This window comes from Terrapene carolina, unplaced genomic scaffold, assembly GCF_002925995.2.
Source record: "Terrapene carolina triunguis isolate 2854851 unplaced genomic scaffold, T_m_triunguis-2.0 Scaffold62, whole genome shotgun sequence".
Lineage (NCBI taxonomy): Eukaryota > Metazoa > Chordata > Testudines > Emydidae > Terrapene > Terrapene triunguis.
Genome location: NW_020664413.1, coordinates 49,377,534 through 49,397,690, shown reverse-complemented (window position 1 = coordinate 49,397,690; position 20,157 = coordinate 49,377,534). Strand labels below are relative to the sequence as shown.

Sequence of the window (20,157 nt, the reverse complement as noted above, 5' to 3'; positions counted from 1 at the left end):
GGGTGTTGGGGGGGGCTCGGTGTGGCTGGGACGGGGTGTTGGGGAGAGCAGGGCTAGGTCAGGGTGTTGGGGGGAGCAGGGCTCGGTGTGGCTGGGTCGGGGTGTTGGGAGGGAGCAGGGCTAGGTCAGGGTGTTGGGGGGAGCAGGGATCGGTGTGGCTGGGTCGGGGTGTTGGGGGGGAGCAGGGCTCAGTATGGCTGGATCGGGGGGGAGCAGGGCTCGGTGTGGCTGGGACGGGGTGTTGGGGGGGAGCAGGGCTCGGTGTGTCTGGGACGGGGTGTTGGGAGGGAGCAGGGCTCGGTGTGTCTGGGACGGGGTGTTGGGAGGGAGCAGGGTTGGGTTGGGGGGAGCAGGGCTCGGTATGGCTGGGTCAGGGGGGAGCAGGGCTGGGTGTGGCTGGGTCGGGGGGAGCAGGGCCGGCTGCGGGAGCATGTGGCTACCCAGCGGAGAGCGCGAGCAGCAGCGCTCCGCGACTCCCCGTCCAACTCTCTGGGGCCGCAGGCCAGGCGGGGCCGCGCCGGTTCGTGTCCAAGCTACAGGTGACGCTCATACGACTAGCCAGCAACCCCGCATACCATAGAGAAGCGCGCTGGGCTCTGAGAGCACGTCACTTCCGTTTTCGATGGCTTCCGCTGAGTGTAGTTATTGCTTGTTTCCGGTCGGTGCTGAGGTGGCGCGGCTCGGTGACGCACATTGGCTGCGCGGGGTGGTCGCGGTTTCTCATTGCCTGCTGGGGATGGGGCCGCCAATGGGTCTGATGGTGCGGCAGCTCCCCAGGTAAAGCGAGCGGGAAAGTGGCAGGGAGGGGCGCGGGAGCGGTCAGCACCTCTGGCCCTACCGTTGGGGGCCCGTCCCCGGTCATGTGCCGGTCACCAATTGTCCCTAGAGAAGTGGGTGCAGAGCGCTCTTCTCGTCCCGTTGTCACTGATCTCCCACCCCCGGGACCAGAGCGGGAGGTGCCGTATAGCTCGCCGGGGAGCCCCCCCGGCCCCGCCCAGTCCGAGGCACTGCCCCCGGTGAGGCCCCACCTCCTCTCTATGGCAAGGAGAGGACACTGGTGGGTCAGGCTCCTTTAGGGGTGAAGCCCCTCAGCACAGTCTGACATCGAAAAGGGTTCCCAGTTTGTGTCGGTGCCAGGGCACATAATCTTACACTCGGCCCATAGCAGTCTCGCTTGTTTTAGGGAAGTGCTGTTTAAAAGCATCAGCCACAAAAGGTCTCCCCACTGCTTAATAATGAGGAGTTCTTAGAGGATAACTTTTCTTTTGATGCTGTTCAAATTTTAGTTAAAATTATGCATTGTAGGCCACACGTTTGAGTTCTTGCAGTATTCCTGGAGAATGGCAAACATAGCACCTCTCTTTAAAAATGGTTAACAGAGGACCCAGGGAATTATAGGCCATGTAACTTCAATACCTGGAAAGATAATAGAAAAAAATTATTAAGGACTCAGTTTGTAAGCACATGGAGGGTAATAAATAATAGCCAACAGATTTGTCAAGAACAATCATGCTGAAACAATTTAACTTGCTTCTTTGATAGGGTAACTGGCCTAGTGGATATGAGAACCAGTAGATGTGATCTCTTGACTTTAAGGTTTTTGACACTGTTCTACCTGACATTCTCATAAGCAAACTAGGGAAATATGATCTAGATTAAATTACTATATGTGAGTACATAACTAGTTGCAACACTGTACTCATAATAATGAATAATTCGCTGTCAAACTGGATGGACATATCACGTGGATTCCCTGGGTCTACTACTATTCAGTATTTTCACTTAGTGATTTGCATTACAGAGTAGAGCTAGTACTTCTAACATTTGTAGATATTACCATCTTGATAGGGGTTGTAAGCACCTTGTAGGACAGGATTAGAATTTAAAATCTTGATAAATTGGAGAATTGGTCTGTGATCAACAAGATAAAATTCAATAGAGGCGAGTACAGAGTATTTTGCTTAAGAAGGTGGAAAAAAAATCAAATGCACTGATACAAAATGGTACTGCAAAAGAGGACTTGGAGGTTATAATGGATCATAAATTGAAGGAGAGTCAGCAATGTGATGCTGTACCTAAATAGGTAAATGTCATTCTGGGAAGTATTAACAGGTTATTGCATGCAACACATGGGAGGTAATTGTATTGTTCTGCTCTACTTGGCACTGGTGAGGCTTCAAGGTGGAGCATTCTGTCCATTTTGGGGCACCACACTTTAAGAAAGATGTGGATAAATTGTAGAGAGTCCAGTGGAGATCATCAAACAAATGTTTTTGAAAACATGCGCTATGAGGAAAGGTTGAAAGAATTGGGCATGTTTAATCTAGAGAAGTTAAAAAAAAAAAAAAAAGACTGAAGGGGAAAGTAAGTCTTCAAACTTGGAAAAGGTTGCTACAAAGAGGACATTGATCAATTGTTCTCCATGTCCACTGAGCATAGGACAAGTAGTAATTGGCTTAGTTTGCAACAAGGGAGATTTAAGTTGGATATTAGGAAAACTTACTATAAGTATAGTTAAGCACTGGAACAGGCTACTTCGAGAGGATGAGGAATCCTTGTCCAAAGAAGTAAAACCCCTGTCAGGGATGGTCTAGGTATACTTAATCCTTCCTCGGTATTGACAGATGGACTAGACGACCTCCTAAGGTCACTTTTAGTCCTACATATCTATGATTAAAATTATCCTGGGTTGGGGGCAGCAACCTGCAGCATTTAACTTTTAAAAGTCAACCTGCATTTTGGGACCACTTGCCAATTATTCATAGCAGAAATTAATACTCTTAAAATAGACAATAATAAAATACAGTTTTTGAAGTGAGGAATCTGATAAAAGTGAAAAATCTCCATCTACAGGGCTGTTTCTCACCTGGGGCTGTCATCTGAAGAATTAAAGGGGCATGATCAGAGAAAGCAATTAATGGAGGAGTTAGAGAATTAACCAAGGCCCTGGAGATCAAAAATAAATCTATATGGGAATAGGACCCATGTGGCAGGGAAAATATGTATAGTCCCTACCCATTGAATATATAACCACCAGATATATTCTAGGGTCATTCTAGTTTTGGTTGGTTAATGTCCCTGAGAGTGAGATTTGTCCACAAGAGGCTCAAGCATTTGATTAAAATCCCCAGGAAATGCAGTAGAGATATGGAGTTTTACTAAATTATATAGAAAAGACCTATAGACGATTGCATATAAGCAATGATTAGTTCAGATCCATTTATGGTGTTTTAAGGATTAAAAATCTGCCCTGATCTAGTAAAAGTGACTCAGACTGTTACTGCCATTGCTTTATGGAAGAGTATGGATTCCCCTCTGGATTTGGATGAGAAACAGCAAGGCATTGTTTTTCAGGAGTGGGCAAACTTTGTGGCCCGAGGGCCACGTTGGGGTTGCGAAACTGTATGGAGGGCCGGGTAGGGAAGGCTGTGCCTCCCCAAACAGCCTGGCCCCAGCCCTCTAGCCACCCCCTCCCACTTCCCGCCCCCTGACTGCCCCCCTCAGAACCACCAACCCATCCAATCCCCCTGCTCCTTGTCCCCTGACTGTCCTCTCCTGGGACCCCCGCCCTTAACCACCCCCCCGGAACCCCACCCACATCCAACCCCCCCTGCTCCATGTCCCCTGTCTGCCTGACCCCCCGGGACCCCACCCCCTATCCAATGCCTCCTGTTCACACCCTGGGACCCCCTGCTCCTTATCTAACCCCCCTGCTCCCCACCCCCATACCATGCTTTTCAGAGCAGCAGGAGCTCGCAGCCCTGCCGGCTGGAGCCAGCCACGCTGCCTGACAGGAGCGGCTGGCCAGAGCGCTGCCTGTGCAGTGGTGTAGCTGTGGGGAAGGGGGGACAGCAGGGAATGGGGCCGGGGGCTAGCCTCCCCAGCTGGGAGCTCAGGGGCCGGGCAGGACGGTCCCACAGGCTGTAGTTTGCCCACCTCTGTTCTAATTTGAGTGTCAAGTGTCTCTCCTGCAGCAAAAACTACATATCTACCCTTTGCTTTCTTTAATAATGAGTACACTTTCTTTTAATTGGAGTGTTGAGTCCCTTTACATTCTAGGAAATAAAACTGAACTGCAGGACCATTTGGCGGTGTTAATTATTTTTGTCATGTGTGACCTTACAATTAAGGGTGACAGTGCTTGTGTCATGTGCTCTATTGCACTCCAACCTACTCCCTACACAGAATTCCATGAGGAGTCTACAGATTAAATGCCTCAGGCACTTAATCCAAAAAATCTGTGGAATATTTTGCCAGATGCTTCAGGGAATAGGGTAGATGCATCAGCATTAGTTGCAGCCACCTCCAGATGCTTGATGCAAGTCAGTCATGTAGGGTGTAATTTTCCTAAGTGTTTCTGGTCGAGAGAAGTGGGAAGAGTAGTGGTAGTAAGGGGATCTTAGAGGCTCGGAAGAAGGAAGAACACAGACAGGTTAAAGCAAAAACATAAAACCATAACACATATAACTTGGCTTATTATCAACTGTGACCGGCTGTCTTAGATATTAGTATAGGACAGTGGTTCTCAAATTTTTGTACTGGTGACCCCTTTCACGTAGCAAGCCTCTGAGTGCAATCCCTCCCCCCCGTTATAAATTAAAAACATTTAATATATTTAACACTAGTATAAATGCTGGATGCGAAGTGGGGTTTGGGGTCTAGGCTGACAGCTTGTGACCCCCTGAGCCATCTCCGACCCCCAGTTTGAGAACATCCGGTATAGGGCATCACCGTCCCACACGGTCCTGAGTGGTATCTCTCCATTCACCACTTAAAAAGTAAAGCACAATGAAAAAGCAGCCATTGTGAAGCACTTAACACTATAAACTAAACTAACCCAACTAGTCAGTTCTGGAGAGGGTAGGCCAGGGAGATGCCATCCAGGTCCAGAGCTTTGCTGTTTAAATTATATTTAACAGGCACTCTATATTTCCCATAATGCAAGGTAGTAACCACATCATACGGCGATAGGGAGTACACTCTCTGCCCACATGATATTTCTTAACCTTGTATGTCAAGGATATTCCTGTGTATTAATCTCTTAACTGTAATCGTTTCAGTTTGCCAAAGCAAACACCAGAGTATTGGTAATATAGTGTGGTGTTCTGAGTGAGACGCTGTACGGATTATTTTCCCCATGCTGCATGTCCCTGTTCCTTTGGTTTACAACCAAACATTCAGTTTCTCTTCCTCATATTAAATGAGCATAAATGACAGGGATGAAGTCTAACTGCTCTCACCTATTGCAAGTGTCTGTACCAAAGAGCATAGCTAACAATCAGATTCAGCTAATGATTCTTCGTTATATGTTCATGTACTCGGGCTGATTTTGCAGAAAGTGTTGGGATGGGGAAAGGGGTTATGGGAGGAAAGATGGAGCAGTGGAAGAGGAAGGGAGCAGGGGCTGGAGGCAGGGGAGATGGGGAAAGGGACAGGGTGAGAGGGAGGAAGTAGGTGGGGATAGGGAGGGCAGAAATCACTGGTCGGTCATCTTCCCTGTTGCTTTGGTCTAGAAGGGGTACAGCTGTATCCCTCAGGTCCTGTGTGCCTTTGCATGATGCCTTGCAGGGAGGAGAGCCCTCTCTCACAGATGATGTCAAGCTGCCAGGTTTTGAGGACCCCCAGCAGTAGGGTGTGGCAATGCAACATTGTCTCCCACTGGCAACTATTTTAAAAGGTGGAATGGGAGCCCTCAAGTTCCTGCCAAGCAACAGGGATCTGCACCAGCCCCTGGTCATCTCTTTGATGTACTTCGCTGCTGAGCTTACACACAGACTTTGTATAATCACAAACAAAGTGTACATATTGATTTGTCTGGTAAAGATGTCAAATAGAATAGAATCATAGGGTTGGAAGGGACCTCAGGAGGTCATCTAGTCCAACCCCCTGCTCAAAGCAGGGCCAATCCCCAACTAAATCCCCAAATGGTCCCCTCAAGGATTGAACTCTCAACCCTGGGTTTAGCAGGCCAATGCTCAAACCAGTGAGCTATCCCTCCCCCATTTTTAATTCCAACATAAATACAGGAGCAAAGGCACTTACTATTGCTAATACACAGTTTAAATAAGTCCTTTTCACTGTCAGTTTACTCCCATGAGATCAATTTGGGATGAGATGTACCTTTAACACCCTTGCAGGTGCTTCAGATTCAGCCATTGGATGAGAATTGATGTACATGTCCCAAAAGTTAATAAAGTATGAACTTGGAGTAGAAGGGAGCCCAAGCAGTTAGTCAGAACTGGATACGTTTATTGCGCAAGTAGAGCCAACATAACAATTGAAAAGTAAACCTGATGTAAAACAGAATGGGTGCTCAGTTTTTAAAATCAGTGGTTCTCAACTAGGGGTATGTGTACCTCAAGTGGTATGCAGAGGTCTTCCACGGGGTATATCAACGCATCTAGATATTTGCCTAGGTTTACAACAGGCTACATAGAAAGCACCAGTGAAGTCAGTAAAAACTAAAATTTCATACAGACAATGACTTGTTTATACTGCTCTATATACACTATACACTGAAATGTAAGTACAATCTTTATATTCCAATTGATTTTTTTAAATTATATGGTAAAAATGATAAAGCAATTTTTCAGTAATAGTGTGCAGTGGCACTTTTGTATTTTTATGTCTGATTTTGTAAGCAAGTAGTTTAAGTGAGGTGAAACTTGGGGTACACAAGACAGACTCCTGAAAGGGGGACAGTAGTCTGGAAAGGTTGAGAGACACTGTTTTAAATAGCCTGCAGTGACCTTTCTACTTCTTATGGCTTTGGGAACAGAGGCACTTTTTCAATCAATCAGTCTTGACATGGAACTGAGTGGGAAACTTCATAAAATATTTGAGACTTCACTGCTTGGCAAGTTCCTTAGCTCTTCTAAAGTCTAGTCTCTTCAGCCACATCTTTTGCAAAATCGTTTTCTTGGTATCCCTCAAACTGTCGCTCTCCCTTTTGAGCTAGCTGCATTTTTCCCTCTTTTATAGTACGTACTAGAAGTTTGATGATCAGTGCATGAGATTTGGCATTTGAGGCTGGCTTTAAGAACTAGGGAACTGTGTGCTCTAAGTCAAATTTTAAAATAATCCATTAGGTTGAGCACTTCTGAAAGGAGCCTGGGAACAAATTCTAGGGGGTTGCACTGTCTGCTACTTCAGATACTCCTATAATTCTCAAAGTATTGTCGTGAGACCTTCCATTGGTCTTCCACTTTAGATTTAAGAGAAGGTAAGTCTGTTCGGCTTTTCTGCACCTGGGTAGAGACCCCTTGTACTTGATCTTCCAGAGTTGATATTCTTGCTTCTCCTTCATTCACCTATCCTGTCAGCACTTGCAGAGAGAGTTAACTGAGAGAAGTCAGAAGATATCAAGGGCACAAGTGTGTTTGCAGCAACTTTCTCCATCAGGGCCAACAGACACAGTGCCCTCATTAGCTATCTTGTCCAAGGGGCTAGGGTCTCTGTTCTCTGTCTTTTAGCTACTTGTGGAGCCCACAGTAGACAAATCTATGCCTGCTGATTGTCCAGAGATTTGGGGGTACCTTTTACTGAGGCTGGTTTTGGTCAGGGGCTCTGTACTGCAGATGGATATAGATATTAGCGGATGGATCTAGAGCTCAAGGGATCTGTTCCTCCAGGCCATGCAGCACCTCCTGTAGCTCATTCATATCAGGTTTTGTAAACTCCCACTTGTTGCAAAATGTAATTCAGGCCTAAAAGTAGTTGGCATATGCCTTTAAATATATTCTGTTAATGAACTTCAGGTATGGAAACGCCAACAATAGGATAATATTGGGAATAAAATGAGGAAAGTGGTATAAACTAGGACACTGATAAGATGGTTGATTGCACACCGACAATTCATGTACATGTATAAAGTTATATAAGACATCTTTTATAGTCCAACTGCCATAGTCTCTTGGTAAACTGAAAAAAAATCTGGAATCTTAGAACTCTGGCAAGTGTCATTCAGTCTGTTCCCAAGAATGGGGCAGGATAGAAAAGAGGAAGCAACTATGCAATATTCTCAAAACAAAACAGTTTATAGATCCAACAAAGTACAACTATATGCCAAAATCTGCTCTCAGATACATTGATGTAAATTGTGCATAACTCATTAGATTTTAGTTGTTATTCTCAATGCACACCAGAGAAACTAGAGCAGATTGTCCCCAAATAACTAATGTATATAATTGTCTCTAGAGGTTATGATAGGGGCAACTGAAAAAAAATTGCAGTAATGCAAGGGCTAGAAAATGTGCCTTAAGCACTTAAACATGCACTGATATTTTTGGAATATGCCTACTAAATATTGGACATTGAGCCAAGCTGCTGATTATAGCCAGGACTTCCTTCTGTATGTGTGCAAACTTCCTTTGAACCTTCTAGGCACTTCAGAAATGGCAGTGATTTGTAGGTGTTGACACATGCTATTTGTTTATTCTTTTTTCCCGTTCCTTTAAAAACAACAACTATTTATTAATGCTAGAAACACGTTTTAGCATGCTTAAGAAAACATGTTATAAACCCATTTTAGTGATTAACAAGTGTGTTGTTTATGACTTTAAAGGGTGATTGCTTTTACACTATTCATACTAACCATAAGTTAGAACAGGGATTGGCAACCTTTGGCACGCGGCCCTTCAGGAAAATCCGCTGGCGGGCCAGGATGGTTTGTTTACCTGCAGCATCCACAGGTTTGGCTCATTCCAGGCCAGTGGGGGCTGCGGGAAGTGGCAGCCAGCACATCCCTTGGCCCGCGCCGCTTCCCACAGCCCCCATTGGCCTGGAACAGGGGACCACGACCAGTGGGAGCTGTGATCGTCTGAACCTGCGGACGCTGCAGGTAAACAAACCCTCCCAGCCCGCCAGCGGATTTCCCTGATGGGCTGAGTGCCAAAGGTTGCTGATCCCTGATTTAGAAGTTGAATTGTGTAAAGTTGTATATGTTAAGAAAACCTGCCACTGACTTGACATGTACAGCTAGAAACTTCTATCAAAGCTTAGTGCAACTCATTCAGAGCATTTAATTTTTGAAATGCTTTAGCTACCATTGAACTTGGCTTTCTTGTTTCAGATTGAAGCCATTCAGCAGATTACAAATAATACTACAGCACTTGGTAAGTATAGGGTTCTATCTGGTAGCTTTAGAAACTGATTTGTAACTTCTCCCCTTGTGTGATAGAAAATAAGTGTATACACTTCTTTAGTTTATCCAGTCATGGCAGTATTACACTGTAAATTCAGCTTTTTAGTGTTTAGGTCCAATGTTGCCAGTTCCACTTCAGCTGGCATTTACTACAAATTCCTCTTGCAATATGAATTGATGCTTATTAAATATAGATTTATTAGTTTTTGGCACCCCACATATTTTGAGTGATTGTTCTGTTTGTCTCAGTACACCTCTACCCCGATATAACGCGACCTGATATAACACGAATTCGGATATAACACGGTAAAGCAGTGCTCCGGGGAGGGCGGGGCTGTGCACTCCAGCATATCAAAGCAAGTTCAATATAACCCAGTTTCACCTATAACATGGTAAGATTTTTGGCTCCCGAGGACAGCTTTATATCGGGGTAGAGGTGTAGTTTCAAACTGAATGTTTTCCAGTGTGCTAAATTTTCTTCTGTATATTTTAGTTTGCTTACTCTACATTTTAGTTTTGAGTTTTAAATTGAGATTGCTTGTGAAAATAATGTTCATAACTTTTTTGTATGATATTGCCAAACGTGATCACAGACAAGGCCATTTGTCATGATCCGATGTGTACTGTGTTAGATGGCGAGTAGGAGAATAGAGGATTGTCTTGTACATCTAACATCATAACTGATGCAAGTGTTTTCAATGTGGTAGTCTCAATGAAACAATATCACAACCATATGTCCTAAATAAAGACATTGAGGAATATAGTGTATTTCAGAATGTACAACACACAAGCTGTTTTATTTCCAAATATTCCTGCAAATTAACAAGCTTGAAGCTAGTATAATATACTTAGTATGGCTTTAGGAGCAACATTAAAGAGTAGCTGAAATAAATCAATCTTTAAATAATTTGAGAGATGCGTTGGAAAACATCAGTCTAGAATTCTGTCAAAGTAATCACAATGACTTTAACCACAGTTAAAGTGAGTTTTGAGAATGTTTATGGAATTATACTCTATACTGTATGGTTATTCAACATGAAAGATGTTGTTTTACTTGGTCTCCCTATTTTTGCATGTACAGAATATGTCCAAAACCACAGATTCTGCAGCTGAAGTGTTATTGGAAAAGAGAGGATGTGCTGGAGTAATAACTATGAATAGACCAAAGGCTCTAAATGCATTAAATCTTCCCATGATTCGACAGATTTATCCACAGTTAAAGGTTAGTGGCTTTATTTTAACTCAGCTTAAATTCATACATCTACTAGCAGTTTTAAATATAAAGCTGCCACTTTTTTGTTCTTTCTAATCAATCTGTAACTTCTTGTATGGAGTCACTGACCAAATCATTAAGAGCCTGCTTCAACAAGGTACTTAAACTTGCACCTAACTAAACGTTTGAGTAGTTCCATTTAATTCAGTGAGACTACTCACAGTTTTAAAGTAAGGCACGTCCTTAAATACCATCCTGACCTACGGATTAGATCAAAGAATCCACATTTGCATGGTAGTTTGGTTCCCCAACTAACTTTCTACATTTTAGTGAAATGCTGAACGGTGTTGCATATGTGGTGATATGGATTCCTTTCTCCAAAGGTTATGTAAAAAGGGCTTGGGGTGCAGGGTGGGGAGTACTTAAACTAGTCCAATTTCTGACTGTCTAAATGTAGAAATCATGCCACTTTAACTAGAAGTGGTACTTCTTTAGTGTGGATGCAGTTATATTGGTATAAATATTTATATTGGTATAGCTTATTACCATACAGGAAAAGGATTAAGATAGATGGATATAATGGACTTTTTATAACTGCATCAACACTGGGGAGGCTATATGACTATAATTATTTCAGTTAAAAACAAAAACATGCTCCACTGATGTAGATATACCGGTACAAAACTGTGTGTGTAGACCAGGCCTTAGTCAATTCATTTGGCTGAAATCCATCAGTGCTATAAGTCATGTACTTCCTGCCCAGTCTGTTTTGGTCCTTTAACACCCTTGTCTCCTACTGGCTGAACTTTGAGCCCCAGTTAATAACATCTCAATCATACAGTCTTCTGCTGTGGAAGTGGGGTAGCACTGGTAGGAGCTCCTCGCAGGCAGACTGCTCTAGGGTGTGGCAACTCCTACCAGGAAAGGTGACAATAGTCCTCAGACAGCACATACTTCTAATAGCAGCAAGTGCTTCCCAGCTGCTTCTCCTGTTTCTCTTCTGACAGTATTGACACTGGAGCTGTCTGTTTGCAGATTCAGGAAGACCTCTCTACATCAGTTAACCTTCCAAGCATGAATTGAATGTTTCTTCAGGGGATACAAACTTGTTTTTTTAAGAGTGAAATAATAGATTCGGCAGATGTTGATGGCACCCACCCAGGAGAGATTTCTGCTCAGCTGTGTTAGTGGATTTTCCAAGTCCTGCCTTTTGTACGTTTTTAGGGCTCAGTTGAAATTTAAGTAGGATGGCTCATTTTCTGGAAGGAGTAAGAAGAATGACCAAAGACAGCATTTGGGAAAAGTTGTGTTTTTAAATGATTTATTATATATTGGGGAATAATATTTCTTTTGTCCTTCCTCTTAGACATGGGAGAAAGACCCTGAAACCTTTCTAATAATTATAAAGGGAACTGGAGGAAAGGCTTTCTGTGCAGGAGGTGATATCAGAGGTAAGGACTCGAGAATGTGCTGAATTCACACTGATCACTATTTTACAATTGTGACATACAACTTTCAGTGATTAGTTACTTCAATATTCATATCCCCCATTCTAAGTGTAGGGCATACGTGAATTAGTGAGATTGAGGTAAATAGATACTGTTGTGCAAGAAACATCAAGATTTTAATGCATCTTACATTACGTGAGCTGCTTTTCAGTTTATTAGATAATACAGAGATAAAGCAAAACTGTATTTGCCCTGGGACAGCAAAATTTTGTTACAATGGTTGAAAAATAACTATGAGTAGCTGGCTAAAGCTTAAAACTAGGCATGACTGAAGTGAATGTGGTAGGAAGAGGGAAGCATTTTGAAGAACTTGCTTCCTCAGAAATATCCCTTGCTACTGAGGGCATCTGTCCTTGCAGTCTGGTGGTCCTGTTGGACAACCCACCGATATTGAAGACCCAAATAGTCATGGCAGCAAAAACAAACAAACAAAAAAAACCCAAAACACTGCTTATATTTGACTTGCTATAAAGATTGTACCCTATTAGACAGATCTGACCACAGCGATCTATGCATTTGTGAGCTCCCGACTGGATTACTTTAGCTCAGGGGTTGGCAAACTTCATGGCCTGAGGGCCACATCGGGGAATAGAAATTGTATGGCAGGCCATGAATGCTCACAAAATTGGGGTTGGGATGCAGGAGGGGGTGCGGACTCTGGGATGGGGCTGGGACCAAGGGGTTTGGAGAGTGGGAGGGAGAAAATCAGGGCTGGGGCAGGGGTGTGGGGAGGGGTGGGGGAGGGGTGCAGGTTCCAGCTGCAGGTGTGGTCTCTGGGGATGAGAGGTTTGGGATGCAGGAGGGTGCTCTGGGCTGGGATCGAGGGGTTTGGATAATGGGAGGGGGAATCAGAGCTTGGGAAGGGGGTTAGGGTGTGGAGAAAGGCTCAGGGGGGCACAGGCTCCGAGCGGTGCTTACCTTAAGCGGCTTCCGGAAGCAGCAGCATGTTCCTTCTCCGGCTCCTATGCAGATACATGGCCAGGCGGCTCTGCACGTTGCCCCATCTGCAGGCACCGCCCCTGCAGCTCCCATTGGAGCGCGTAGGAGCCGGAGCGGAGCCATGCTGCAGCTTCTGGGCGCCACCTGGTGCGGCCCCTGACCCAGGGCCCCGGCCGGAGCGGGGCCGAGCCGCCTGGTGCGGCTCGCGGGTCAGCTTAAAACGGTTCTGGCCCGCGGGCCATAGTTTGCCCACCCCAGCTTTAGCTCATTTAAGAGCAAACCATGTACCCTGAAAATGCTCCAGAGGCTGAAAAGGCAACAGCCTGTCTGCTCATTGTAAACTAGTGTCCTCTCAGCACTGGGTCCTCATTTTCCAGTATTCAAAATCTTTAGTTAGGGTTACCATATTCAAACATTTAAAAAAGAGGACACTCCACGGGGCCCTGGTCCTGCCCCAACTCAGCCCCGCCCCAACTCCACCCCTTCCCCACCCCCATTCCAATCCTTTCCCCAAAGTCCCTGCCCCAACTCTGCCCCCTCCTCTGAGCACCCCACATTCCCCCTCCTCCCTCCCGCTCTGATCTTGGTTGGGGGTTGCTAAGTGCTTCCCTGCTCCCCACTCGCCCTGCAGCCTCTGTGCCCCCTGCTCCCCACTGGCCCTGCATCCCCTCCTGCCCCTGCAGCCTCTGCACCCCCCACCTGCCCTTCACCTGCGCCCCCCTGCCCCTGCAGCCTCTATGCTCCTGCCTGCCCTGCTCCTCCTCGCCCTGCAGCCTCTGCACCCCACCGCCTGCCCTGCCCCTGCGCCTCCTCGCCCTGCAGACCCTGTGCCCCCTGCTCCGCACTCACCCTGCACCCCCCCGCCCCTGCAGCCTCTGCGACCCCATCTGCCCTACCCCTGTGCCCCCCTGCCCCTGCAGCCTCTATGCCCCTGCCTGCCCTGCTCCTCCTCGCCCTGCAGCCTCTGCACCCCACCGCCTGCCCAGCTCCCCCGCTCCCCCGGCAGCCTCTGCCTGGCATGGGCTTCGGATGCTCAGCGGCGACCGGGGCAGCGCGGGTCCCTGCAGCCCCGGCACACGCCGCACTCCCTGCCCCGCGCCGCAGCCTCCTTCCTGCTGTGCGGGGTGATGGGGCTGCAGGAAGGGTCCCCCAGTGGCCGGGGAGTCCCCGCCCGTGAGGGAAGCCCGAGCCGTTGGCTGGGCCCGGCCTCCCCGTGGTCCTGCGGGCTCGGTGGGGGCGCGCGGTCCGCCCGGCCTCCGGGGGCAGCAGGGGCCCCTTCGCCACCTTCTGCGGCTGCGCCCCCCTTTCCCCCGCCCGAGCTCGCTACAATGTAGCCGGGCGGCTGGGCTGCACTGCGGACCCGGCCGGTCCTGCTGGGGCCAGGCGGACCCTGGCTTATGCTGCCTCCCTATTTCCCCGGACATGTCCGGCTTTTTGGCAGTTCCCCCCGGACGGGGATTTGAGTACCAAAAAGCCGGACATGTCCGGGGAAATCCGGACGTATGGTAACCCTACTTTAGTAGGAATGTAGTTAGCGATCTAGGAAATTGGCTTTCCCTCTCTGATCATAACCTCCCGTGATCATTCCAGTGAATGAAAACTATGAAGCTGTCAGCCAGTAGAAAAGGCTAATGAATGCCGGAGGCATAACTTTTATAAGAGCTGGATGTAGATTATTGGATATGTTCCCACAAGAAATTAGTGGAGAAAAATGTGCATCATAATGAAAATAACTCAAGGAAGATGATACTGATTGTATTTAAGTAATTAAAATCAATTTTTAAGTCTACTGGTAATTGCCACACTTCCGTTTGCTGCATTGGAATGCTGCAGAAAACAGGGGCCCCTCCTACAGAATTTAAGTCCATCTTGCAGAGTACACAATACCTTGCTTATTGTGAATATTTACAGTTACAAGGTCTTTTGTTGTACTGGTTAAATTTTACCAAATTTTTAATGCAATAATTTTTAGTTTTAATTTTGTCTTATTTTACTAGCTATCACAGATGCAGGAAAAGTTGGAGATAGGCTAGCACAAGATTTCTTCAGAGAAGAATACATCCTGAACAATGCTGTTGGTATGTGTGTACAAAGCAATTTCCAAATCTAAACTACCTCCAGAATATTTGTGGGTTTGATTTCACAATGGTGGCTCTAAAGCATAAATTCAACACTTAATTTTATAGAACTGGTAACAGAGGTAAAGATGAAATTGGAAGATATTAATTTTTCTGACTAAATGCCAGTTTTGGTAACCCATCTCTAATTTGGCAGTGGGGAATCCCCTTATAATTTTAGGGTGGGGGTAAGTATGGTATTCATTTCCCATTTTAAACAGCTTTTCCATTTCATCTTGGGGTTGTTAGTACCTATATTTCAGTGATGGGGAAAGTGATTCATAGATTTGCAGTTGAAGTGTTCTAGATAATTGTGAAGTATTATTTGTTTAGTTTGGAGAAGACACAAAGAAGATGTGACAAGATACATTATTAGACAGTAAATACAGCAGTGCCCATTTGATGTAAGAATGAAATGGGAAGGCAATACTTCTTTACTCATTGCATAACATTTTATAGCAGAGTTCCACTGATTATTACTGTGGCAAAGGGTTTAGTAGGATTCAGAAAAAGATTGGACCTTTATGTGAATAATCTATTTACAGTCAGAATGTAAACTGTACATGGGTTATTAACACCTCATTCTTCAGAACACAAGTCAACCACTAGCAGTTTGGAGTCAGGAAGAAGCTTTTCCTGCAGACATGTTTAATTGAATATTCTGGGCTTTATGCCTTCCTTGGCAGCATCTGGTACTAGTGACAGTCAGAGAGACAAGATACTGACTAGAGGGACCATTGTTTTGATGTTGTATGGCAACTCAGGTGTAGCTAAAGGATGTTTTCAGATTAAAAATTCAAATTTTACAACACCCTTAGATTATTAAAACTGAGGCCTGGCCTACATTAAAAAAATAGGTTGTGAAATAGGTTGCACTATGGCGCTCATGGTTGTGAAAAATCCACACCCTACATCATGGCTTTATTAAAGCATATATAAAGCAAATGTATATTTTTGCTAAATTTGATCTGATAGCATTTCTATGAGTGAGATTTTCAGAATGTCAGTTTGTACATGTGAGATTTTGTATTATGTATTGAAAGCACCTCTAGTGCTTATCTAAAGTTGTCAGCAAATAATGTATCTTATTTATACAGTCAAAGTGGAGATGTAGTACAAAAATCACCTTAACATCCCAGACAGTAATATTGCATGTTCATCTAGGGTGATGGGGTTAAAGTGCTCTTCCTTTGTTATATTTGATAAATACTATTTCACACTACTCAGCGTGGCGATCTTGTAGTGAAAGACCCTCTTATAAATACATATACGCAAAGAGACAATTAAAATTGATGTGGGAACTATAACTACACTTTCTTGCATTTTGTTATTTGCTATAACGGCATAGGTTGGGATTTAGCAGTTTATTAGATTTAATTAAAAATACTGACTAAAAAGCATAGCTTCATTAAAAAAAAAAAATCCTCGAAGGAACTGGGACCTTGGTTTTGCTCCTCCTAAGTTACTCTGGATGTTTAGGTATTCACACACTTACCGTCTTAAAAATAATGTAAGTTTGTTTACTGGTTGCTTTTTAAATGCATTCTTAAGGATGGTAGAAGTGTCTCTAGAATTCACCCCCTAGAGAATTAACTGACAAATCATATTGAAGTTTATTCATATAATTTAGGAACTACTTCAAGTACCTGTACTGTTGGGTGGTGACATCAAATAACTTTATTCATTATGAATTTAACATCTTATCCTTTTATCTCTTTGTTGTATAAAGAGATTTGTTAAAACTACAGCCAGTTAAGAGAAATATTTGTGGTATCTGTGTGTCACAGGTATTTTCTTCTAGGGTGGGGTTAAGCATACATTCCTACAAAAATATATTACTTATGCCTAATTGTTACATTTCTGTTAGGTACCTGCCAGAAGCCGTACGTGGCACTTATTGATGGGATTACAATGGGAGGTGTAAGTAAAATATTTTTCTAAGTGAGACAGTTGAGATGGCTTGTCTACGTTAATGTAATATTTGATTAAAAACATTGAGTGAAGCAAAATTGACAGTTTCAAGAAGTGCGTACAGTAACTCCTCGCTTCACATTGTAGTTATGTTCCTGAAAAATGCTACTTTAAGCTAAGTGATGTTAAGCAAATCCAATTTCCCCATAAGAATGAATGTAAATGGGGGGGTTGGGTTCCACGTGCGCGCACCCCCCCCCCCCACCTATAAGTTTTAAACAAACAATTTAATACTGTACGCAGCAATGATGATTGTGAAGCTTGGTTGAGGTGGTGGAGTCAGAGGGTGGGATATTTCCCAGGGAATGCCTTGCTGCTAAATGATGAACGAACACCCGGCTGATCCCTCAAGGGTTACCATATTGTTGTTAATGTAGCCTCACACTCTACAAGGAAGCACGAATGGAGGGAGGAGACATCATAGACTCATGGCAGTGGTTGCAAACATTCCCTGTGGAAACTGAATGTGATGATGAACCCACGCTATCCCACTGGCGTGCACCACTCCCTCCACTTTCTAAAGTGCTGGGTGGGAGGGGGGTGCATGTGAGAGAGAGACACAGACACACACACTATGTGTGCGTGTGACACACACACACACGCGCATTGCCCCTTTAAGTATGCTGACCCCACTCTAAGTACATTGCCTTTTTAAGTAGATCAGCAAGTTGAGACAACATCTGTTGCCAGCAAGCTCCCTCCATCCTGAGCCTTGTCCTGTCCCCCCTGCTCTGTGAGTACAGGAGCAGGAGAGGGGGGACACCCTGACATCAGCACCCTTCTTTCACCCCCCCGCACAGCAAGTAGGAGGCTCCCAGGAGCAGCTCACAGCAGTGGGAGAGGGACACCTGAACTGCCCGGCAATTGATACCTGCTGGGCGGCTGCTACATAGGGAACCTAGGGGAGCTGATAGGGGGGCTACCAGTCCACCCTGGTTCCAAGCCTCCACCAGCTAGCTCCAATGGGCTGCTCTTCCTGAAAGCAGGCGGCTGCCAAACAGTGTTATAAGGGAGCATTGCACAACTTTAAATGACCATGTTCTCTAATTGATCCGTGACGTAACAATGAAACAACGTTAACCGGGACAACGTTAAGTGAGGAGTCACTGTATAACAGTCATTTAACATAAGTCATTTTCAGATATTATTGGGTGATATTTGGCCCACATCATTTAGAAAGTAGTTAATTTTTAAGTGTAATGTCTCTCTTTCACATAACCCATTAATATACTGAAGAAGTAATGCAGCTTTTGGTTGCTTTTTGTTCCTCTCTCTCAAGTGACCATTGCAGAAAATAGAAAAAAAATGATGTGACTCCATATATAATGACCATTAACTCTGGAACATTGCTTTTCATCTGTAAAATACCAACCATACCTATGGCACACTAATGACAACTCCAAGAATCTAGTTCTTGATACATTGCAGCCCCAAAATGAATTTAAGAGATGGTTTTACTGTTTTGTTAAAACTAAGCAATAAGTTGTATGTTCTAAAAGTTATATGGTTAAGACTAGTTGACATTTATTCTCTGATTGGAATTACATGCACATATTAATGAGCTACTCTTTCAGATGGAACAGGAGGGAAAACTACTAACTAGGCAAACTGGGCTAAAGGGAAATTGTATGCATCAGTGACTCATCTTGACTTCGTGTGCCAAACATTCACTGCAAAGGTGTGTTTATTTGATCCTCTTTATAGCATTCACATTTGATAGGTGCAACCAGAGGGAAGGAGATATCATATATAAGAGCTTTCTGCCACAGCAGAGCATACTGCCATTTTTAATGATTCTGTTACTGTTAAAGATAAACCTGCGCTTTTCTCTGAGGATTTGGTAGTAGCTTTGAAGGCAGCTTATTAAGGAGGCTGGAATTTTGGTATAAGAACCCTGAAAGAGTGGGGACATTAGCATGCAGAATCTGCAGAAATCTCTTCCAACTCTGGTCAGTTTGCCTTTATTTGACACTATCTCTAGTTAACTTACTTTCTTAAAGGTTAGAAGTCTGAAATAGAAATACTAGTTATAACTGACTAACTAGCGTTGGCTGCACACGTAAGAAACAAAATGGGACTAAATTATACCATATTATATACACAATACCATGAACAGAGTACTCTAAGAAAGAGATATTGTTGTCATTTCTCTTTAATTTGGCTTTTTAGATTTCACTGATACATTCAAATCCTAGCAGAGCACATCACATAATAGAAAATAAAGTCTGTATATTTGTGGTATGAGATCTGGAAATTGTTAGACCTGGGTCTTTGAGTGATTTGTTTGGCAGTGGAGTGTGTCTGTATGGGCTGAGTTTTCATTTTTAGGTAAGACTATCTGTGTGATCACAGGAAGATCTTAGTTTTCAACCCAGTGATAAAGCATCTTAAAACTGTCCTTGGAGATAGCATTGCCTTAAACAATTTTACTGGTGTTTGAGTGAACAGCAACAGTGACAGAAGTAGTACCAACAGTAAAAGTGGTGTCTGATTATAGCAAGCTGTGGAAATAAGCCGTGGGACGGCAGTAACTGACTGAATTGACTACCAATTTCTTAAGTTTGCATCTATATAAAAATCTGCTAGCAGGTGAGAGAGAATAGCATTTGTTGCTTGGCAGATGATAGGGCTAATAGAGTCCCTGGATGAAAGCAAGTGTTTTGTTTGTTCCTTGCTTGACTAGTTTTATCTAGCTCATTCTTTTCATCCCTGCTAATATACACAGCTTACTATACCAGTGTATACTGTATGTAGGCAGTTTTTCCAGAGTTAAGTTATTAAACTAAGAAAAGGGAAACTTTCCACTTACAAACCCTCACATCTAACTAAACACAAATACATGGTATTTCGATGAGGGAGAGAAGCTCATGTTGTGGTTATACAGTTGTCCTGACCTCTTTTCACCCCTCTCATTTACTGTTTCTGTTACCAGTCTTGCTCTCCCTGCCCTCCAGGCTCCTTTCCATCCTTCCCTTCCCACCTGTAATGGGGCACACTCACCATTAGGGCACACCCTGCTGTCAGGTCACTTCTCAGTTTATTCCCCATCCAGGGAGAAAGAGAAAGTACAAACAGAAAATCCAAAGTCTAGTGGTTTTTATACCAGGCCTTTGCCCCCATTTGGGACTTACCTGTCTTTGACTCTAAAGTTTGAGGCTTGTAGCCTCCCACTGTGCTGGGGGATAGGTAGGGGAAAACTAGCCACATCCTCTCCTTTGGGTTCCAGCCCAGGTGCCCTGTGTTGGGCAACTAACAACCACACTTTGT

At 44.4% G+C, this 20,157-nt stretch overlaps 1 protein-coding gene across 2 annotated transcripts in view; it reads left to right on the top strand.

Moving 5' to 3' along the window:
* The first annotated feature begins 684 nt into the window (after nt 1-684).
* The window catches only part of HIBCH (3-hydroxyisobutyryl-CoA hydrolase), a 94,915-nt gene continuing 75,442 nt past the window's right edge, over nt 685-20,157 (top strand). For both annotated transcript variants that reach the window (XM_024197756.3, XM_024197757.3), the window contains exons 1-6: nt 685-777; nt 9,071-9,113; nt 10,224-10,364; nt 11,722-11,806; nt 14,800-14,880; nt 16,787-16,839. In XM_024197756.3, the coding sequence (XP_024053524.2) occupies nt 737-777; nt 9,071-9,113; nt 10,224-10,364; nt 11,722-11,806; nt 14,800-14,880; nt 16,787-16,839 (444 nt within the window). In that variant the 5' untranslated portion in view covers nt 685-736. The remainder of the gene's footprint in view (nt 778-9,070; nt 9,114-10,223; nt 10,365-11,721; nt 11,807-14,799; nt 14,881-16,786; nt 16,840-20,157) is intronic.